Source organism: Oryx dammah, unplaced genomic scaffold, assembly GCF_014754425.2.
Source record: "Oryx dammah isolate SB20612 unplaced genomic scaffold, SCBI_Odam_1.1 HiC_scaffold_5, whole genome shotgun sequence".
In the NCBI taxonomy this organism is placed as follows: Eukaryota; Metazoa; Chordata; class Mammalia; order Artiodactyla; family Bovidae; genus Oryx; species Oryx dammah.
In genome coordinates, this window is record NW_024070189.1 from 95,981,990 (window position 1) to 96,001,711 (window position 19,722).

Here is a 19,722-nt window from a genome sequence, read left to right on the forward strand (position 1 = left end):
CCAATTCTGATTGTTTCTCCTGGAAAGCCAGATACAACAGTCTCACTTGTCACCCATCCTGAAGAGACCAGCCCAACTGTTCTCAAGACAACCCCCAGTATTTCCCATAGTGAATCTGACACCACACCCTCAATGGCCACCAGACCTGGGACAGAAACCAGTTCAGCTGTCCCAGCTACAACTGTCTCCTCTAGTTTACCAGATACAGTGAACTCTGAGACAGACACCACTATGGCTATTCTACCTCTGACTCTCTCTCCTGGTGAACCAGCAACCACAGCCTTATTAGTCACCTCTTCCAGTGCAGAGACGAGCACAACTTCTGCTTCAACTGTTTTCCCTCATATACCAGAAACCACAGCTTCACCGTCCACCTGGCCTGAGTTGGAGACTAGCACAGCTCTTCCATCTCAGACTGTTTCTCTCAGTCCACCAGAAACATTCTCTTTCTTCACCATACCTGTGACCGTGACAGCCAGAGTTGATCTAAATCCAACTGTTTCACTTGGGGTTTCTTCAGAAACAGCCTCAGTCTCCACTGAGGAGACAGAACTCAGCACAGCTATTGCAGTGTCAGCTACTTCCCATGGTTTACCAGAGACCACAGGTTTACTGGCCGCCAGTCCTGAGGCCAAGGCCAATACAAGCCTCCCTGCTCTGACTCTTTCCCCTGCTGCTCTTGGGCCTTCCAGGACCCCTGCAACAACCATTGAGCTTTATACTGTAACTTCTGGGAACACAGAAACCTCACCACCTGCAACCTCAGTTGAACTCTCAGAATTTCCCAAAACTGTGACAGGGGACACTGTGACCTTGAGACCATCAGAGACCACAATGCAACCTAAAACCAGTCATGTGGAAGGATTAAGTACAACCACTATCCTGAAAACTGCCACTGTTGAGACCACTCATTTAGCTGCCACAGGTTCAGGCCCCACTGTGGCTGAGACCACAACCACCTTCAACACACTGGCTGGAAGTCCTTTTGCCCATGTGACCACACCTGGAACATCCACCTTGGCCTCTGTGACTGTGACTTCAGCAACAAGTAAGAATAATGTTTTTATTGTGATTATATATATATATATATATATATATATATGAAATAATTGAAGTATTATTACCCACTCCAGTATTCTTGCCTGGAAAATCCCATAGGCAGAGAAGCCTGGCAGACTATAGTCTATAGAGTTACAAAGAGTTGGACACGACTAAGCAACTGGACATATATGAAATAGTATATACATTTACCAATCATATGTAAATGGATAGTTCAGCAGCATGAATTACATTGACACTGTTGTGCGAACATCTCCACTACCTGTTTTCAAAATTTTTTATCACCCTGAACAGGGTCTGTGAACTCATTAGGCAAAAATTCCCCTGTTCCCACTCCTTCCAGCCCATGGTAACATCTAATCTATTCATGGTCTATATGAATTTGCCTATTATAGGTATTTCATATAAGAGGGATCACACAATGTATGTTTCCTTTTGTGTCTGGCTTCTTTTGTTTAGCATGATATCTTCAAGATTCATCCATGTTGTAGTGTTTATCAGACCTTCATTCCTGTTTGTTGTTGCTGTTTAGTCACTAAGTCGTGTCAGAGTCTTTTGAGACCCCATGGACTCTAGCACTCCAGGCTCCTCTGTCCATGGGATTTTCCAGGCAAGAATATTGGAGTGGGTTGCCATTTCCTTCTCCAGGGATCTTCTTGACCCAAGGATCGAACTCGCATCTTCTGCATTGACAGGCAGATTCTTTACCACTGAGCCACCAGATGAATAATATTCCATTTGTATAGATGGGCCACATTTTGTCCGGTCACCTGTTGGACACTCAAGCTGTGTCCATCTTCTGGCTATGATGAATAATGCTGCTATGAACTTGGGTGTGCACCAATCTGAGTCCCTCTTTCCATTCCCTTTGGGTATACACCTAGAATAGAAATTGTTAAGTCATTTGGTGAATTACTTGTTAGGGCTGCCTTCACAAAGTACAACAAACTGAGTGGCTTAAGCAACAGAAATCTATTGTCTCCCAGTTCTGGAGGCTGGTGGGGGACCCTGGGAGAATGCACAGAATGTGAACTGTAGAATTAACCTATCTTGGGTGGGGAGGGAGCTAGGATATTTATCCACCAACTCCCAGGAATCATTGCTACAGGGATGCTCCCTGGGCCTAAGTCCCCTAAGACAAAGAGATGCAGGCGCTGGTACGTGCTGAAATGGTAAGAGCGAAGGGGAAGTGGGAATAAGGTGATCAATTCTGCATCCCAAGAACCTACAGGCTGCTGTTGTTGCTTTCATAGTCACTAAGCATGTCTGACTCTTCGCAACCCCATGGACTATAGCCCACCAGTCTCCTCTGTCCATGTGATTCTCCAGGCAAGAATACTGGAGTGGGTTGCCGTGTCCTCCTCCGGGGAATCTTCCCCTCCGAGGGATTGAACCTGTGTCTCCTGCATTGGCAGGCAGGTTCTTTACCACTGAGCCACTAGGGATGCCCTAAGAATCCACGTAATCCCAAGCAAACTGGGATGGCTAGTCAGCTGATATGGGAGGGATATGGGATATGTCCCTTGGACAGGGACTGTTGCATGGGGTGTCTCGGGGGGGACAGCCTATGCCAGGCACCCATGTGGGCAGTGGAGTAAAGGTGTGTCCTCAGAGCCTTAGCTCCCGCCCTCAGCCCAGGCTTGACTCAGGACGGGCCTCATTTTACTTTCCCAGCCACTGCAGCTGCCATTCCTTTCTTGATGCCTTTTACTGTCAACTTCACCATCACCAACCTGCACTACAAAGAAGACCTGGGAAACTCAGACTCTAAGATATTCAAAGATGCTGAGAGACACCTGCAGCTGCTGGTGAGAGACCCACACCAATGCCCACCCTGCCTCAGCCTCCCAACACCCTGCTGTCTTGTTCTCTCTCACTTGTCTCCCTCTCATTCTTTCCAGCTCAGCCCTTTGTTCAGGAACAGCAGCATTGGTTCCCGGTACACCGGCTGTAGACTGACCTTGCTCAGGTGAGACGTCTCCCAGGGAACTAAGATCCCACATGCTATGTGGCATGGCCAAAAGATTAAAAAAGAAGAAGAAGAATGAGTGAATAATAGCCATTTTTCTTCTACCTCCACCCCCCGCCACAAAAAAGCATAATGAGGAAGGGGGTCATTGTTTCTATTTTTTCCACAATATTACCATCTGGCTTTAGTGGAAGACACAGCAGAATATAGGCTTCTGCATTCCATATTTACAATATTTCACCTTGTGGCCTCTGGAGAAAAAAAATCATTGTATACTCTTAAAAGAGTAAAAGTGAAAATAACATCTTAGTATAACTATGAAAATATTTTTCACTTGGGGGATGCCCTGTAAGGCTGAGGAACTCTAGGGGTGTCTGGGCTGCACTTTGAGAACTACTGGACTATGCTACAGGGACATGCGATGGGAATACTTTGAAGTGTATGGATAATAGCAAGCAGAATTCCCAGACAAGAGAGGAATGGGATCTTTCTTCCTTCCTGAAAAAGCCACTGCTTTGGGTGAATCACCGTAGGGTCAGCTTAAATTCAAGACAAAGATATTTTTTCCCTTTATTTATTTATTTAAAATATGCTTTCATGTAACTAGTTCTTTTTATATATAACATTTTTAAATTGGAGTATAATTGCTTTTGGAATAGAAAATGGCAACCCACTCCAGTATTCTTGCCTAGAAAATTCCGTGGACAGAGGGGCCTGGCAGGTTCGCAAAGAGTCAGACACGACTGAAACGATTTAGCACACACACATGAATGAGCAACTCAACACACAATTGCTTTGCAATATTGTGTTAGTTTCTGCTGCATGACAAAGTGAATCAGCTATATGTATACATCTATCTTCTCCCTCTAGAGCCTCCCTCCCACGCCCACCCCCATCCCACCCCTCTAGGTTGTCAAGGAACACCAAGCTGGACTCCCTGTGATATACAGTAGCTTCCTACCAGCTATCTGTTTTACACACAGCAGTGCATACACATCAGTGCCATGCTCTCCATTCATCCTACCCTCCTCCTTCTCCCCTGTGTCTTCATGTCCTTTCTCTACATCTGCATCTCTATTCCTCCCCTGCAAATAGGTTCGTCTGTGCCATTTTTCTAGATTCCATATATATGCATTAATATAATTTGTTTTTCTCTTTCTGACTTACTTCACTCTGTATGACAGACTCTAGGTCCATCCACGTGACTACAAATGGTCCAATTTTGTTCCTTTTTATGGCTGAGTAATATTTCATTGTTTGTATGTACCACATCTTCATTATCCATTCATCTGTCGATGGACATCTAAGTTGCTTCCGCAAGACAAAGATATTTTTGAACCATCTCTCCCTTTATTTCTTCTTAACTCATTATCTTTGTTTTTCTCCAAACTTGGTTGCTTGCCCAACATGTGTTCCCAAAGAGTTGACTTCAGCCTTTGGATTTGCCCATGTGAAAATAAAATCCCCCCCTTTCAGGCTCCATGAAGGTTGTTACACAATGTCACAGCCAGCCATGGGGTGATTCATTCACATTATCCAAGGTCTAAGATGCTCTTGGGTTTCCCTTCCACACGCTGTTGTTGTTCAGTTGCTAAGTCATGTCCAACCCTTTGGGACACCATGGACTGCAGCACGCCAGGCTCCTCTGTCTTTCAGTATCTCCTGGAGTTTGCTCAAATTTATGTCCATTGAGTCAGTGATGCTATCCAACCATCTCATCCTCTGCTGCTCCCTTCTCCTCCTGCCGTCAATCTTTCCCAGCATCAGGGTCTTTTTCCAACAAGTCTGCTCTTCACATCAGGTGGCCAAAGTATTGGAACTTTGGTATCTGTCCTTCCAATGAATATTCAGGGTGATTTCCTTTAGAATTAACTGGTTTGATCACCTTGCAGTTCAAGGGACTCTCAGGAGTCTTTTTCAGCACCACAATTCCACATGCTTCCTGTCCTAGAAATCTCTGTTGTCCTCCCTAAAATCTTTACATCCCCAACCCCAGGGCCCAAGCAGGACTCAATGGTTACTGGAGTGCTCACTATCTGTATTTACCTTCATGAGTAGACAGGGAGTGTACTAAGGGCTGGTAGGTGAAACAATGAGCTTGAATCAATTAATAAAAAGAAAAAGGATAATATTACTGAGCCATAAAAAGGAACAAAATTGGGTCATTTGCAGACATGTGGATAGACCTTGAGAGCATCATACAGAGTGAATAAGTCAGAAAGAGAAAAACAAATATCATAAATTAACACATGTGGAATCTAAAAAAATGGTATAGATGATTTTATTTGCAAAACAAAAATAAAGACACAGATGTAAAGAACAAACAAATGGATACCAAGACAGAAGCGGGGATGGAAGGAATTGGAAGATTATGATTGACTTATATATGAAAGGTTGTTGCTGAATCACACAAAGATGCCAGGATTCTTGGCCCCCAGAGGAGAAAAATTCAATCTGGAGCCAGAGATGAGGCTTGATCGCTCAGAGCTTTTGTGTAATAAAGTTTTGTTAAAGTATAAAGGAGATAAAAAAGCTTATGACATAGGCATCAGAAGGGGTCAGAAAGAGTGCCCCCTGCTAGTCTTCAGCTGGATGTTATATAGTCACTAGCAATCTGTTAATGAAAGAAAGGAATGTCTTAAAACTCAGAAGGGCACCAGGCCCCTCACCCATAAGATGCATTTTGGGATAATCTTGGCACCAAATGGTTCATCCTGGGCCATAAAATGATTAACTTGAATCTTGTAGAAGGGCAGATCACCATACAAATAGTTTCCTTTACATAGATTAGGGCAACCATATCTAAGTATAACATACTGGTTTGTTAAGTAGGTTCTAGCCATTAGGCAGGACAGACTTGAAGACACAGTTTGGGGTAAATGCATAGTACATTAGCATAGCTTAAGACAAACATTTCCATAAAAAATGCATTGGTTATCTCAAGGTTTGAGACTAGTTAATTTCAGGTGAAACCAGGTGTCATTATGGCAACACAGTATTTTAAGAGAAACCTCCTTTTAAATTTGTATAGAGAAGGAAAAAAATATCGCTAGTTTGTTTCCTCCTGCAGCTTAAGAGAGATGAAAATGTCTGACACTTGCAGGCTATTTCCTCCCTTTGGAAACCCCTGGCCTTCCTGCCTGTTGCCCTCTCATATACACACTGACCTACTATGTATAAAATAGGCAACTGACGGGAACATACTGTACAGCTCAGGGAACTCTACTCAGTGCGCTCTGGTGACCTGAATGGGAAGGAAGCCCAAAAGGGAGGGTGTATATGTAAACATACGGCTAATTCACTTTTCTGCACGGTAGACACTAACAAACATTATAAAGCAGCTATACTCCAATAAAAATTAATTTAAAAGAATTAAAACTTAAAAAAAAGAATGGGGACAAAAAGAAGTAATTGAGCTAAGGAGTAGCCCTGCAGAGTATTGCACTTAGGAGCTGGAGGGATCTGGAGCCCCACATAAGATGGAAAAAGATGTGTTTGAAAAAGCAGATGAAACCCAGGGGAGAGTGCTGACCAAGGGACTTTTCTCATGGTCCAGTGGCTAAGACTCCACACTCCCAATGCAGAGGGGCTGGGTTCCATCCCTGGTCAGGGAACTAGAGCCCACACGTGTTGCAGTGAAGACCTGGCACAGCCAAAACAATAAAATAAAACAAATAAATATTTTTAAAAAAAAAACAGGAAAGTGATCTTAAAAAGGGTAAAAATGAACTTATCTACAAAATGAAAATAGAGTTACAGATGTAGAGAACAAACTTATGGTTATCAGCAGGCAAGGTGCAGGGAGGGACAAATTGGAAGATTGGGATTGATATATACACACTACTCTATACAAAACAGATAACTCATTTATATAGATAAATAAGGACCTACTCTATACCACAAGGAACTCTGCTCAATACTCTGTAATGGCCTAGGTCTATATGGGAAAAGAATCTTTAAAAGAGTGGATACATGTCTAACTAATTCACTTTGCTGTACAGCAGAAACTAACACAACATTGTAAATCAACTATCCTCCAAAAAGAATTTTTAAAAAATAAAAACCAAATGTATTCTTTTTAATGGCTGAGTAATACTCCATTGTGTATATGTACCACAGCTTTCTTATCCATTCATCTACTGATGGACATCTAGGTTGTTTCGCATGTACACCTGTGGTGGATTCATGTCAATCTATGCCAAAACCAATACAGAATTGTAAAGTAAAAATTAAAAATAAATAAATAAATTTAAAATATATATATAAATAAATAAATAAAAACCAAGGAGTGCAATTGAAGGGGAAGCGTTGTCAAGAGCATCCAACCTTTAAGTGTCCTTCATGTTCCTGTTCCTGTGTCCCTTCTTCCCCAGGGCTGATAAGGATGAAACAAGCACCAGGATGGATGCGGTCTGCACCTACCGCTCAGATCCCACAGGCTTCAGGCTGGACACGGAACGTCTGTATTGGGAACTAAGCCAGCAGACCCAGGGTGTCACTCGGCTGGACCACTACACCCTGGACAAGAACAGTCTCTATGTCAATGGTGAGTAGCTCTGCGCTAGCTGGGGTCTCCTCCTACTCCCCAGATGGGGTCTCCTTGCAGTGTGATTTCTCTGTACGCATTTTCATAGTTCTGGAACAACCTAAAATTTCCATAGGGACTCAGTTCTCTCCCCTCAGAACAACTTAAAAGGAACTTTTCAGGTCTGGAAATAAAGGTTCCTTCCAAAGTCTTCTTCATTCCAATGACCTTTCATAGAAGCCCAAATGGAACATGCAGACATCTAGGAAAAAAGCAAGCCCATGGTGGTCACTGGGGTTAACTCTTCCCGGAGAAACAATGGGTTTGCCATGCAGTGACTAATCCTCACGTCTTTATTTTCCCAGTAACAGCTTGTGGTCCTTTACTCACTCTTCAAGGGCCTACTGGAACTAAACCCCACCCAGGAAACAAACAACAAAGCTGTTAGTAATGTTTTTAGCAACAAATTCCTTTGCAATAATGCTCTTATCAACAATACCTATAATAACACCTGTACTAAAAGCTAGTATTTATTGAGGGACCCATGTTCTAGAGTGTTAAATGTATTATGCCTTGGTAATCCTGCCCAACATGGAGTTTTATGTATATTTGGAGTTTTATATATATTTTGGAGTTTTATGTATATTTTTGGAGTTTTATGTATATTTTACAGAGGAACAAACAAGGCTTAGGAAGAGAAATCCATTTTTTCCAAGACCAGACGAACAAGTGGTAGAATTGGGTCTCAAACCTAAACTGACTCTAAAATCTAAGCCCACCTAATTACTAGACTACACTGCAGACTAACCCAGCTAAATACCAAGCTCAAATATTAGGATGGAAAAGCATATTAAAGGACTTCTAGGGACTTCCCTGGTGATCCAGTGGCTAAGACTCCACACTCCCAATGCAGGGGACCCAGGTTCGATCCCTGGTCAGGGAACTAGATCCCACATGCTGCAATTAAGAGTTCACATTCCACAAGTAAAGACCCCATGTGACACAACTAAGCCCCAACACAGCCAAATAAACAAGTAAATAGAAACAAATATTCAAAAATAAAGGCCCTCTAATATGACAATTTAAACTAATTAATTAATTATGTCCTCACTATATCACCTTGGACAATTTCTTTCTTCTTGGATTAAAGTCTGTTTTGTATTTCAGTAGTCCTTAAGAATTACCTAAAAGCAGTAGTTAACTACTGTGGGTTTTGGTGAATTACAGGTCTTGCTTCAGTTAAGCCCTGGTCCTGCCTTTTACTTACTCTGTGGCCCTGGGCAAGTCATGACCTCTCTAGACTTTTGTCCATTTTTTAGAATGAAGTTCTTTTTAAAAGTCACCTAAGATTAGTGTGAGGGTCAAATGAGATAAAACCTGAATAATTCAAGTTAACCGGGCGCCATGTGGCCCAGTCTCAAGAGGAGTTTTATTTCAATAAACCCATTCGAACCATCAAATACAAAATAAGTATAAGTTTCAGTTACATTTCCTTCTTGTTATTGTTTATTCTCTAAGTCATTTCCGACTCAGTTGCAGCTCCATGGACTGTAGCCCACCAGGTTCCTCTGTCCATCGAATTTCCCAGGCAAGAATATTGGAGTGGATTGCCATTTCCTTCTCCTGGGGATCTTTCCTACCCAGGGATCAAACCCATGTCTCCTGCATAGGTAGACAGGTTCTTAACCACTGAGTCACCAAAGCGGACCCTATCCATGATCCAGAACCATACTTATTCACATCCTCTTTCCCCCACTCTCTTTTATTCTCCAGCTTTATACTCTCTGGCTGACCCCCAAGTCTCTCTCTCTCACTGTCTCAATCCCAGCATCACAGAAGTCCAAGAACTATGCTGTCAAATCTCAAGCTTTGTTCTTTGGAGAGTTGGGGAGTGGGAGAAACTCAAAGAGCAAGGACAAAATTATACATCATGGATGAAGAAACACAAATAAGCCTGAAAACACTCACAGGAAAATTGTTGTCCTTGTTCATTTGATAAAGCCCCAGTGGCTCAGATGGTAAAGAAGATGCCTGCAATGTGGGAGACCCGGGTTAAGCCCCTGGGTCAGGAAGACCCCCTGGAGAAGGGAATGGCAACCCACTCCTTTGAGATAGTGACAGAAAGGGAGAGAAAGAGAGACTTGGGGGTCAGCCAGAGAGTATAAAGTTGGAGAATAAGAGAAAATGGGGGAAAGAGGATTTGAATAAGTATGGTTCTGGATCATGGATAGGGTCCTCTTTGGTGGTTCAGTGGTAAAGAACCCATCTACCTATGCAGGAGACATAGGTTCAATCCCTGGGTTGGGAAGATCTCCTGGAGAAGGGAATGGCAACCCACTTCAATATCCTTGCCTAGAACATTCCATGGACAGGTCCATGGGATTGCAAAGAGTTGGACATGACTGAGAGACTAACACATTCATTTGGTGAGGCTGATGATATTCCAGGCAGCTGGTAAATTCCCAAGAACACTGAGAGTGATTTGATCATTGTTTTCTTTGAGGTTAATGGTTACGAGGATGAAATTAATTAGAAGGACCAGAGAAAGAAGCAGTTCACTCACAAAGAGTAACCATCAGGACCTCCCCAGTGGTTAAGTGGTTAAGTGATTAACACTCTGCCTTCCCAATGCAGGGGGCACAGGTTCGACCTCTAGTCAGGGACCTAAGATCCCATCATGCCGCACTGTGTGGCCGAAAGAAAGAAGAACCATCATTACTTATTGGTGAATCTCAAAGAAAATACTCAGGAAGTTCTGTGAGCTTGTGTTTCTAGTTCTACACTTCACTCCTTTCTTAATGCTCTCCCATCATCTTATGCTTTCTTTCTGCCTCTCCTTGCAGGTTACAACCATCGGTACTGGGTCCCCACCACCAGCAGTGAGTAATGAGGGCTCAAATGTTTCCATGGCCCTGGGACCCTTCCACCCTAAGCCTGCTCCCTGGGAGGAAGGCATGACCCATTCCCCAAATCCTCAGCCCCACAATAGCCTCAGAACAGCAAAAGTCTCAGGTTAAGCCAAGGAACAGATGCAAGTTTCCATCAACCACTGTAGCCTCTCATAGCTTTATGAAAGGCCCCGACAATTTTATTCTTTCAGCTCCAGCGACCTCCACGTTCTCTCCAGGACCTCCAGCATTTCCGACTTCCATCCCCGGCTCTACAGGTAGGAATCTAACCTTTGGATCTCATGAAACTTTGACTTCCATTCAAGGGCTGATGGATTCTTGCATGCTCTGGACCCTGATGCCCACACAGCCTCAGCCCATCCCACTGTCTACCCTGCTCCCTAGTCCAGCCTCATTTCTGTTCCTGCAGGGCCCAAACATCCGTCCATCCTTACTGTTCTTGGAACTTACTGTTCTAGGAACTCAGCTGTGCTTGGCTCTTCCTTGTTCTCCGGATCTCATCTCAGCATGTTCTTGCTCAGACACCACCTCCTAGAAAATAGCTTTTCCCTAGCTGATCTCTAGTCTATTTCTATGAACAGTTCCTTCCTGGAAATTACTGCTATTCTGTTACCGGGAATGTGGAGAAAAGGGAACCCTTGTACACTGTGAGGGAATGTAAATTGATATAGCCACTGAGCAAAACAGTTCGGAGGTTTCTCCAAAAACTAAAAGTAGAACCACTACATGATCCAGCAGTTAAACTCTTGGGTATATATAGCCAGAGAAAACAAAAGCACTGATTCGAAAAGACACTGCACCCATAATGTTCAGAACAGCACTATCTATAACCGTCAAGTTATGAAGGCAACCTAAGTGTCCATCAACAGATGGATGAATAAAGATCTAACAACACACACACACGCCATGGAATACTGCTCCATCTTAAACGAGAACGAAATGTTGCCATTTGTTAGCAACCTGGATGGACTTGAAGGGCATTATGCTTAATAAAATAAATCAGACAGAGAAAGACAAGTACTGTGTGATATCACTTATATGGGAATCTAAAAAGATACAACAAACTAGTCAATATAACAAAAAAGAAGCTGACTCACAGGCATAGAGAAGAAAGCAGTGGTTATCAGTGGGAGCTGGAGAAGGGCTATACAGAGGTGGGGAGGGGGAGATACAAACTATTGGGTGTCAGATAGACTCAACAATGTATTGTACAGCACAGGGAATGTAGCCAATATTTTGTAATAGCTGTAAATGGAAATAGTTGCAAATTTAAAACAGTGTACAATTTTTTAAATCATTCAAAAAAATTTTAATAAATATAGACTTGTCCATGAAATATATAAGATGCACACTTTTTTAGATTTTTATTAGAATATGTTGTGTTTCAGATGTACAGCAAAGTTCTACATATAGAATTATATGTAGAGTGGCTATATAGCCACTCTTTTTTTAGATTCATTTCCCAGAGAGACCATGTAATGACCCATATAGGTCATTACAGAGTGTTGAGTTCCCTGTGATATACAGTAGGTCCTTATTAGTGATCTGATTTATATATAGTAGTGTATATATGTCAATTTCAATCTTCCAGTTTATTCTTCCGTCCCTCCTTCCCTCTCTGGTAACCATAAGTTAAGATTAATAGAATATATAAAATGTACATTTTTAAAAGTTACTGCTATTTTTATTTTCTTGACTTTTTTCAAGTATTTGTGGCCTAAAGCTTGAGCTCAAAAGGTCTTGGTACCTCCTGTTCCTACAAAATAGCCCAGAACATGTCAACCTTTTGGACACTCTGGGATAAAAGAGTTGAGGTTCCCTTTGAAGTTGATGTCACATCTCTAAGATAAAGGTACCTTCTCCTCCTCTGGCTGACTGAGGAGTTGGGAGGGTATTCCAGTGGGCTATCTCAGTCTGGCTCACCTACTGTACAGTGATGCCCAGAGAGATGCCACTAGTCCCTCCCCCACTGCCCTGAACAGCTCAGACCTAAGACTGACAGGTCTACTCTCTCTCTTTCCCCCTCCAGTTGCAGACATGGGCCCAGCCCTGATGCCATTCACCCTTAATTTCACCATTACCAACCTGTTCTATACCCCAGACATGGGGCACCGAGGATCCAAGAAGTTCAACTTCACTGAGAAGGTTCTGAATCACCTGGTAAGAGCCCTTCAGTCCCTGCTCTGGCCTGCCTCGTCCTCACCCCACCTGGCACCTTGGCTCCCCCCAACTCATCTCCCTCTCACCTCCCCCTCAGCTTGGTCCTCTGCTCAAGAACACCAGTGTCGGCCCACTCTACTCTAACTGCAGACTGACCCTGCTCAGGTAAGGCAAGGCTCCCCCCACCTCCACACACACACACAACCTGAGGGCTGCACTGTTACAGGCCAGCTCACCTGGAGGGGAAGACCTGTGGTTTACGATGTGGGGCAGCTTTGTTTAGTCACTCAGTCGTATCTGACTCTTTGAGACCCCATGGACAGTAACCCGCCAGGCCCCTCTGTCCATGGGAGTCTCCAGGCAAGAATACTGGAACGGGGTGCCATTTCCTCCTCCAGGGGATCTTCCCAACCAAGGGATCGAATCTGCACCTCCTCTGTCTCTTGCATTGGCAGGAGGATTCATTAAGGGAGAGACTGTTACCAACCAGGGTTCTTGTCCTTCTTAATACAAATTGATCAGATGCCAGACAGGAAATTCAGGCAAGGCTTTATTAGGGTTCCCGCTGAAGCAGTGGGGTGGGTGAGAGCAAGCAACGGTTCCCTTGTTTGTTTGCTCCCCAAGGGATGGAGCAAACTGGTCCCTTATATGAGGTGAGGATAAGGGTGCTTCCAGGGGGTCAGGCCAGGGGGTGACTTGGATGGTCTGCCCACCGATGTGATGGTGCTGTGTGCAAGGTGCATGCGTAGTATCCTATTTTTGACCCCAAACCCCTGTTTTTGTTAAGTGGCAGTTGGGTTGGTTTTTTGTTTTGTTCTCTTTGTATTTTGTTGTCCATAATTTGCCCCAACAGCTGGGGCAGTGGTAAAGAATCTGCCTGCCAGTGAAGGAGATGCAAGAGGCATGGGTTCAATCCCTGGGTCGAGAAGATCCCCTGAAGAAGGAAATGACAACCCGCTCCAGTATTCTTGCCTGGGAAATCCCATGGAGAGAGATACCTGGCAGGCGACAATCCATGGGGTCACAAATAGACACAACTGAGCAACTGAGCACATGCCCACATACACTCAGTTATTTTAGCCCGCTCTATTTTCTTCATATTTTATTGCTGGAGGAGACGTTTGCCCCAGTGCAAGCCCTGCCTCAAAGAGTCTTATATCCCAGGTCCCAGCCTGTTTCAAGATGAACAAAGTATGTAACTCACCCACATCTCTGAATGTCCCTATTCCTCTCTTCCTGCCATCCTAGGGCTGAAAAGGATGGAGCAGCAACTGGAGTGGATGCCATCTGCACCTACCGTCCTGACCCCACACGTCCTGGGCTGGACAGAGAAAAGTTGTACCAGGAGCTGAGTCAGCTGACTCATGGTGTCACCAGGATGGGCAACTACACTCTGGACAGTAACAGCCTCTATGTCAATGGTGAGTGTCCGTGTTGCAGCCAGGGTCTCCTACAGCCATGTCTGTCTATACCAATAGTTCTCAACCTGGGAAGATTCTGCATCCCAGGGGATATTTGACAATGTCTGGAGACATTTTTCAAGTCATCACTGGAGGGGTGCTAGCGACATCTAGTGGATAGAGGCCAGAAGTGCTACTAAACATTTTTTGTTCAGTCGCCAAGGCGTGTCTGACTCTTCGCGACCCCATGGACTGCCGCAGGCCAGGCTTTCCCGTCCGTCACCATCTTCTGGAGTTTGCCCAAGTTCATGTCCATTGAATCGGTGATGCCATCCAACCATCTCATCCTCTGTCACCCTCTTCTCCTTCTGCCTTCAGTCTTTCCCAGCATCAGGGTCTTACTAAACATCCCACAATGCAAAAGGCAACCTCCCCACCATGAAGAACTCTCTAGACTAGTGGCCTCAACCTTTTTGACACCTGGGTCTGGTTTTCCACGAACCGGAGTGGAGGTGGAGGGGGGATGGTTTGGGAATGATTCAAGCACATTACATTTATTGCGCACTTTATTCATTGTGTAGCTCAGTGGTAAAGAAGCTGCCTGCCAATGCAGGAAATTCGAGTTTGATTCCTGGGTTGGGAAGGTCCCCTGGAGGAGGAAATGGCAACCCACTCCAGTATTCTTGCCTGGAAAATTCCATGGACAGAGGAGCCTGGTGGGCTACAGTCCATGGGGTCGCAAAGAGTAGAACAGGATGGAGCATGCACGCACGCAACGCACCACAGCAACAGCGGCCACAGTGCCCCACCAAGACTAATAACTGCAACCGTAGCTAATTCTTACCCAAAGTTTCTTCCACGCCAGGAATTATGATAAGGACTTTATTTATGTGATCTCGTATTAATTTTACCCCAAACCCTGTGACTTATTCCACTCATTTTTACAGACAGCCATCATGCATTCAGGCAGGAAATCATTTGCCCCAGATAATCCATCCATAATGCAAGGGAGAGTCAAGACTCAAATGGAAGGTTAAGTCTAAATTCCAAGTTCTGAACCACAAGGCAACACTGTAGACCATCCAGGGCAAGCCTGTCAGGACAGGAAGAGAGAGGGTTTGATGATCTCTCGCCAGCAATCCAACCTGATGCTTGATTAGTTATTTCCCTTCTATGTCAGCTTGGAAATGTCATTTACATGTGGTTTGGAATATATATTTTACTGGATTGACAATAGCACATCCTGTGTGGTGTCTATAGAAGGTTTAATTCCAGGCCTGGGACTAACTGAAAGCATATTAATAGTATGGAGATTGATGAGTGACAGATCTCCGTTTTATGTGATGCTGGACAGGCCATGTGACCTCTCCAGGCTCTAAGGTCCCATCTATAGAATGGACTAAACATACATACCACACAGGATTGTCCTGACAAATGAGATGATCTAGCAACAACCCAAGTAAATCACAGAGCTCCCCTTAGTCCAGCCTTCACTCGCATCTCCCAGAGAGTATCAAAGACATGCATTCCATGATGGAGGGAACATCATTTAAAAACCTCTCTTCTTGACTCACAGACTTAGAGAGTGAACTTATGGTTGCTGCGGCGGGGTCGGAGGATGGGTGAAAAGGACAGCTAGAGAGTTTGGGATGGACATGTACACGCTGCTATATTTAAAATGGATAACCAACAGGGACCTGCTGTACAGCACAGGGAACTCTGCTCAGTGTTACGTAGCAGCCTAGATAGGAGGGGAGTTTGGGGGAGAATGGATACATGTATATGTATGGCTGAGTCCCTTCACTGCTTGCCTGAAACTATTATAACATTGTTAATCCAATATACCCCAATACAAAATAAAAAGTTCATAAAATAAAATGCATCATCATTGAAAAAAAAAAAGAAATTCTCTTTTCCCCAATTTCTTTTAGGCTCCAATCTTTCTACCATTCATCTGACTTTTGAGTCTATTCTCTTTCTCACTGCTGCTACTGCTGCTGCTAAGTCACTTCAGTCGTGTCCGACTCTGTGCGACCCCATAGACAGCAGCCCACCAGGCTCCCCCGTCCCTGGGATTCTCCAGGCACGAACACTGGAATGGGTTGCCATTTCCTTCTCCAATGCATGAAAGTGAAAAGTGAGAGTGAAGTCACTCAGTCGTGTTCGACTCTTAACGACCCCATGGACTGCAGCCCACCAGGCTCCTCCGTCCATGGGATTTTCCAGGCAAGAGTACTGGAGTGGGGTGCCATTGCCTTCTCCCTCTTTCTCACTACCCAACCCCAGATCCAAATTTTCTCTATTTTGAACCGCATGCATCTCCTTTCTTCCATCTCATTGTACGTTTATCTCCACATACCACTCTCCCCACCTGCCACAATTTTGTCAATTCTACATCACACACACTCAAAGAAAAAACCAGAAACTAAGCCAGAAAAGACCATACTATCATAAAAATTTTGTGGTGGCAGAGAAGGTGAAAGAGCAAGGACAAAATTGTCTTTAGAGATTGAGAGAGCATGGATAAGGCTTGGAACACACACTCATTCATAAATTTGCCCCATTATCTTTGTAGTGTTTAGCATTATTTCTGATGCATTCCCAATAAAGAGAGCTAGATATTATTAATGCATTTTAGTTTTGGCAATAATTTCTACTGTACAGCAAAATGAATCAGCCATACATATTCATATATCCCCTCCTTTTTGGACTTCCTTCCCATTCAGGTCACCAAAGCACCTTGAGTAGAGTTCTCTGTGCTATAAAGTAGGTTCCTATTAGTTATCCATTTTATACATAGTATCAATAGTGTATACAGGTCAATCCCTATCTCCTAATTTCTCCCACTATACCTTTCCCCTTTGGTGTCCATACATTGGTTGGATGGCATTACTGACTTAATGGACAAATGTCTGAGCAAACTCTGATAGTGAAGGACAGGAAAGCCTGATGTGCTGCAATCCGTGCAGCTGCAAAGAGTCAGACACAACTTAGTGACTGAACAACATCTATACATTTGTTTTCTGTATCTATATACAGTAGAAGCTAACCACATATTCCAATAAAAAATTAATTTAAAACACTTTAGCAATAACAATAGTGAGCATGTTCATTGTTATTTTCAAAGGACAAGGCACAGAAGGTCACAGAATAAGATGTAACCATTATTGTTCACGTGGATCTCAGGGAATTTGTTAGTTTCATTTCTAGGTCTGCTATCCTTAACTCCTTAACATCATAACAGTCCTTCTGTACTCTTTTCTCCATTTCTGCAGGTTATAACCGTCAGTACTGGATGCCCACCACCAGCAGTGAGTATTTCAATCTGTGCCTCTTCAATGCCCACTGGACCCTTATTCCCCAGAGCACATCTTTCAAGAGAGAAATTCCCAATGCCTCTTCCCTAAATGCCCAGCCGTAGCCCCAGAGCAGCTCATAACCTACCGAAGTTCTTGTTCTGAGTTGAGATAGAAACACAGTGACTTCCTTCTTGGTCCAGTGGTTAAGACTTCGCCTTCCAGTGTCAAGGGTGTGGGTTTGATCCCTGTTGGGGAGCCTGCATGCTTGCTCAGTTGTGTCCAACTCTTTGTGACCCCATGGACTATAGCCCACTAGGCTCCTCTGTCCGTGGGATTCTCCAGGCAAGGATGCTAGACTGGGTTGTCATGCCCTTCTCCAGGGGATCTTCCCAACCCACGGACTGAACCTGCATCTCCCACGTTTCCGGCACTGGCAAGGGGATTCTTTATCACTGAGCCACCTGTAAAAGATCCCATATGCCTCATGACCAAAATACTAAAGCAGAAGCAATATTGTAACAAATTCAATAAAGACTTAAAAAAATGGTCCACATCAAAAAAAAATTTTTTAAGATAGAAATCTAAATTCCAATGAAAAGTTTCTGCTTCTACAATCTGTTCCAGATGGAACTAAATCATTTTCCCCATTTTTTTTCCCATCAGCTCCAGTGACTTCTACATTCTCTCTGGAATCTTCCACATCTCTGTCCCCCGTCCTCAGCTCTACAGGTAGGACCTGCTCTCTGGGACTTGGAAACTTCAACTCTGCAGTGTCTGGTCCCTATTGGCCACCCAGCCTCATCCTGTCCCACGTTTTCTCTCACACTTTCTAAGCTTTGGCCACATCAGAGGCTTGTCTGTTCTTCTACTGTCCTAACCTCTGTCTTGCCTTTTTAGTAGCCCTTTCTGGAGATGAGGTATGCCTAGCAACTTATTTAACTTTCACATTTGAGCTTGATCATCACCTTCACCAAAAGACCTTCCAAAGTCACTTAAATGAGACAGCATTTCTCCTGAATCCATACCTGGCTCACGGGTTTTTCTCTATCATATCACCTTGAGTATTTCTTTCATGGGATTTACTCCAGTTTGCTTTGTTCAGTCTGTGTATTTGTCACCCTGGAGCTCAACACCTGATCAGCATTCACTGTATATTTATTGATTAGATGAAGGTAGCAATCTCTGTATAGGTTTGAATTTGTGGATTGTATTTGAACATGCAGAAAATCATTTAGGATCTTAGTCTTGAGTTGATTCTTGCTCCATACTCTCGTCTAAGGGCTCCTGAATCTCCAGGTACCTGGTACAGGGACTTGGTTTATACCATAAAACTTGTCTTACCCCAGCCCTTAAGTTTTGGGGTTTTGTTTTTGTTTTTTTTTTTTTTTGACTGCCCTGGATCTTCATTGCTGTATGTGGGCTTTCGTGCATTACAATGCAATGGCTTCTCATTGCAATGGCTTCTCTTGTAGCAGAGTAAAAGCTCTAGGTGCAGAGGCTCAGCAGTTGTGGCTTACAGGCTTAGTTGCTCCAAGGCATGTAAGGAATCTTCACAGACCAGGGATCAAATCTGTGTTCCCTATACTGACAGGTAGATTCTTAAACCAGGAAAGTCCCAAGATATTTTTTCTTTATTTGAGTCTTCGGTTCTTTATCATGCCCAGAGTGAGCATTGTTGTTCAGTTGCTAAGTGTTATCTGACTCTTTGCAACCCCATGGACTGCAGCACACCAGGCTTCCCTGTCCTTTACCGTCTTCCAGAGTTTACTCAAACTCATGTCCATTGAGTCAGTAATGCCATCCAACTATCTCATCCTCTGTCGTCCCTTTCTCCTCCTGCCTTCAATCTTTCCCAGCATCAAGGTCTTTTCCAATGAGTCAGCACTTCTCATCATGTGGCCAAAGTATTGGAGCTTCAGTTTCAATATCAGTCCTTCCAATGAATATTCAGGACTGATTTCCTTTAGGATTGACTGTTTTGAGTCTCTGCAAGCATCTCATTGCTGTCCAAGGGACTCTCAAGGGTCTTATCTAGCACCACAGTTTGAAAGCATCAATTCTTCGGCACTCAGCCTTCTGTATGGTCCAACTCTCACATCTATACATGACAAAACCATAGCTTTGACTATAGGGGTCATGGTGGAGGGTAAGCCTCCTTGAACCTTAATCCCACCATGTGAATCCAAGGTTAGGAGATACAAACAAGTGGTTCGTAATTTGAATTCTGCCTTCAGGAATTCTGTGTTTTGCAAGGCAAGACACTGCAAACTTTTTACACGTTATAGGCAGGATGCATAGTGTCCGCTTCCTCACTGCTCCACCCTGATCAACCTAACTGTTTATAGCACATGTCTGAAGCGTGACATGTGCTATAAATCAAGTCACTCCATGACTGAAGCTG

At 43.8% G+C, this 19,722-nt stretch overlaps 1 protein-coding gene across 1 annotated transcript in view; it reads left to right on the forward strand.

The window, feature by feature from the left end:
* LOC120864601 (mucin-16-like) overlaps positions 1-19,722 on the forward strand; it is a 109,588-nt gene that overhangs the window by 41,532 nt on the left and 48,334 nt on the right. Inside the window, 11 exon segments of the mRNA XM_040241643.1 lie at positions 1-1,048; positions 2,734-2,867; positions 2,961-3,028; positions 7,402-7,574; positions 10,397-10,432; positions 10,654-10,719; positions 12,492-12,622; positions 12,720-12,787; positions 13,871-14,043; positions 17,298-17,333; positions 17,985-18,050. The exon segment at positions 1-1,048 is cut by the window's left edge and continues 1 nt beyond it. Coding sequence (XP_040097577.1) covers positions 1-1,048; positions 2,734-2,867; positions 2,961-3,028; positions 7,402-7,574; positions 10,397-10,432; positions 10,654-10,719; positions 12,492-12,622; positions 12,720-12,787; positions 13,871-14,043; positions 17,298-17,333; positions 17,985-18,050 — 1,999 coding nt within the window.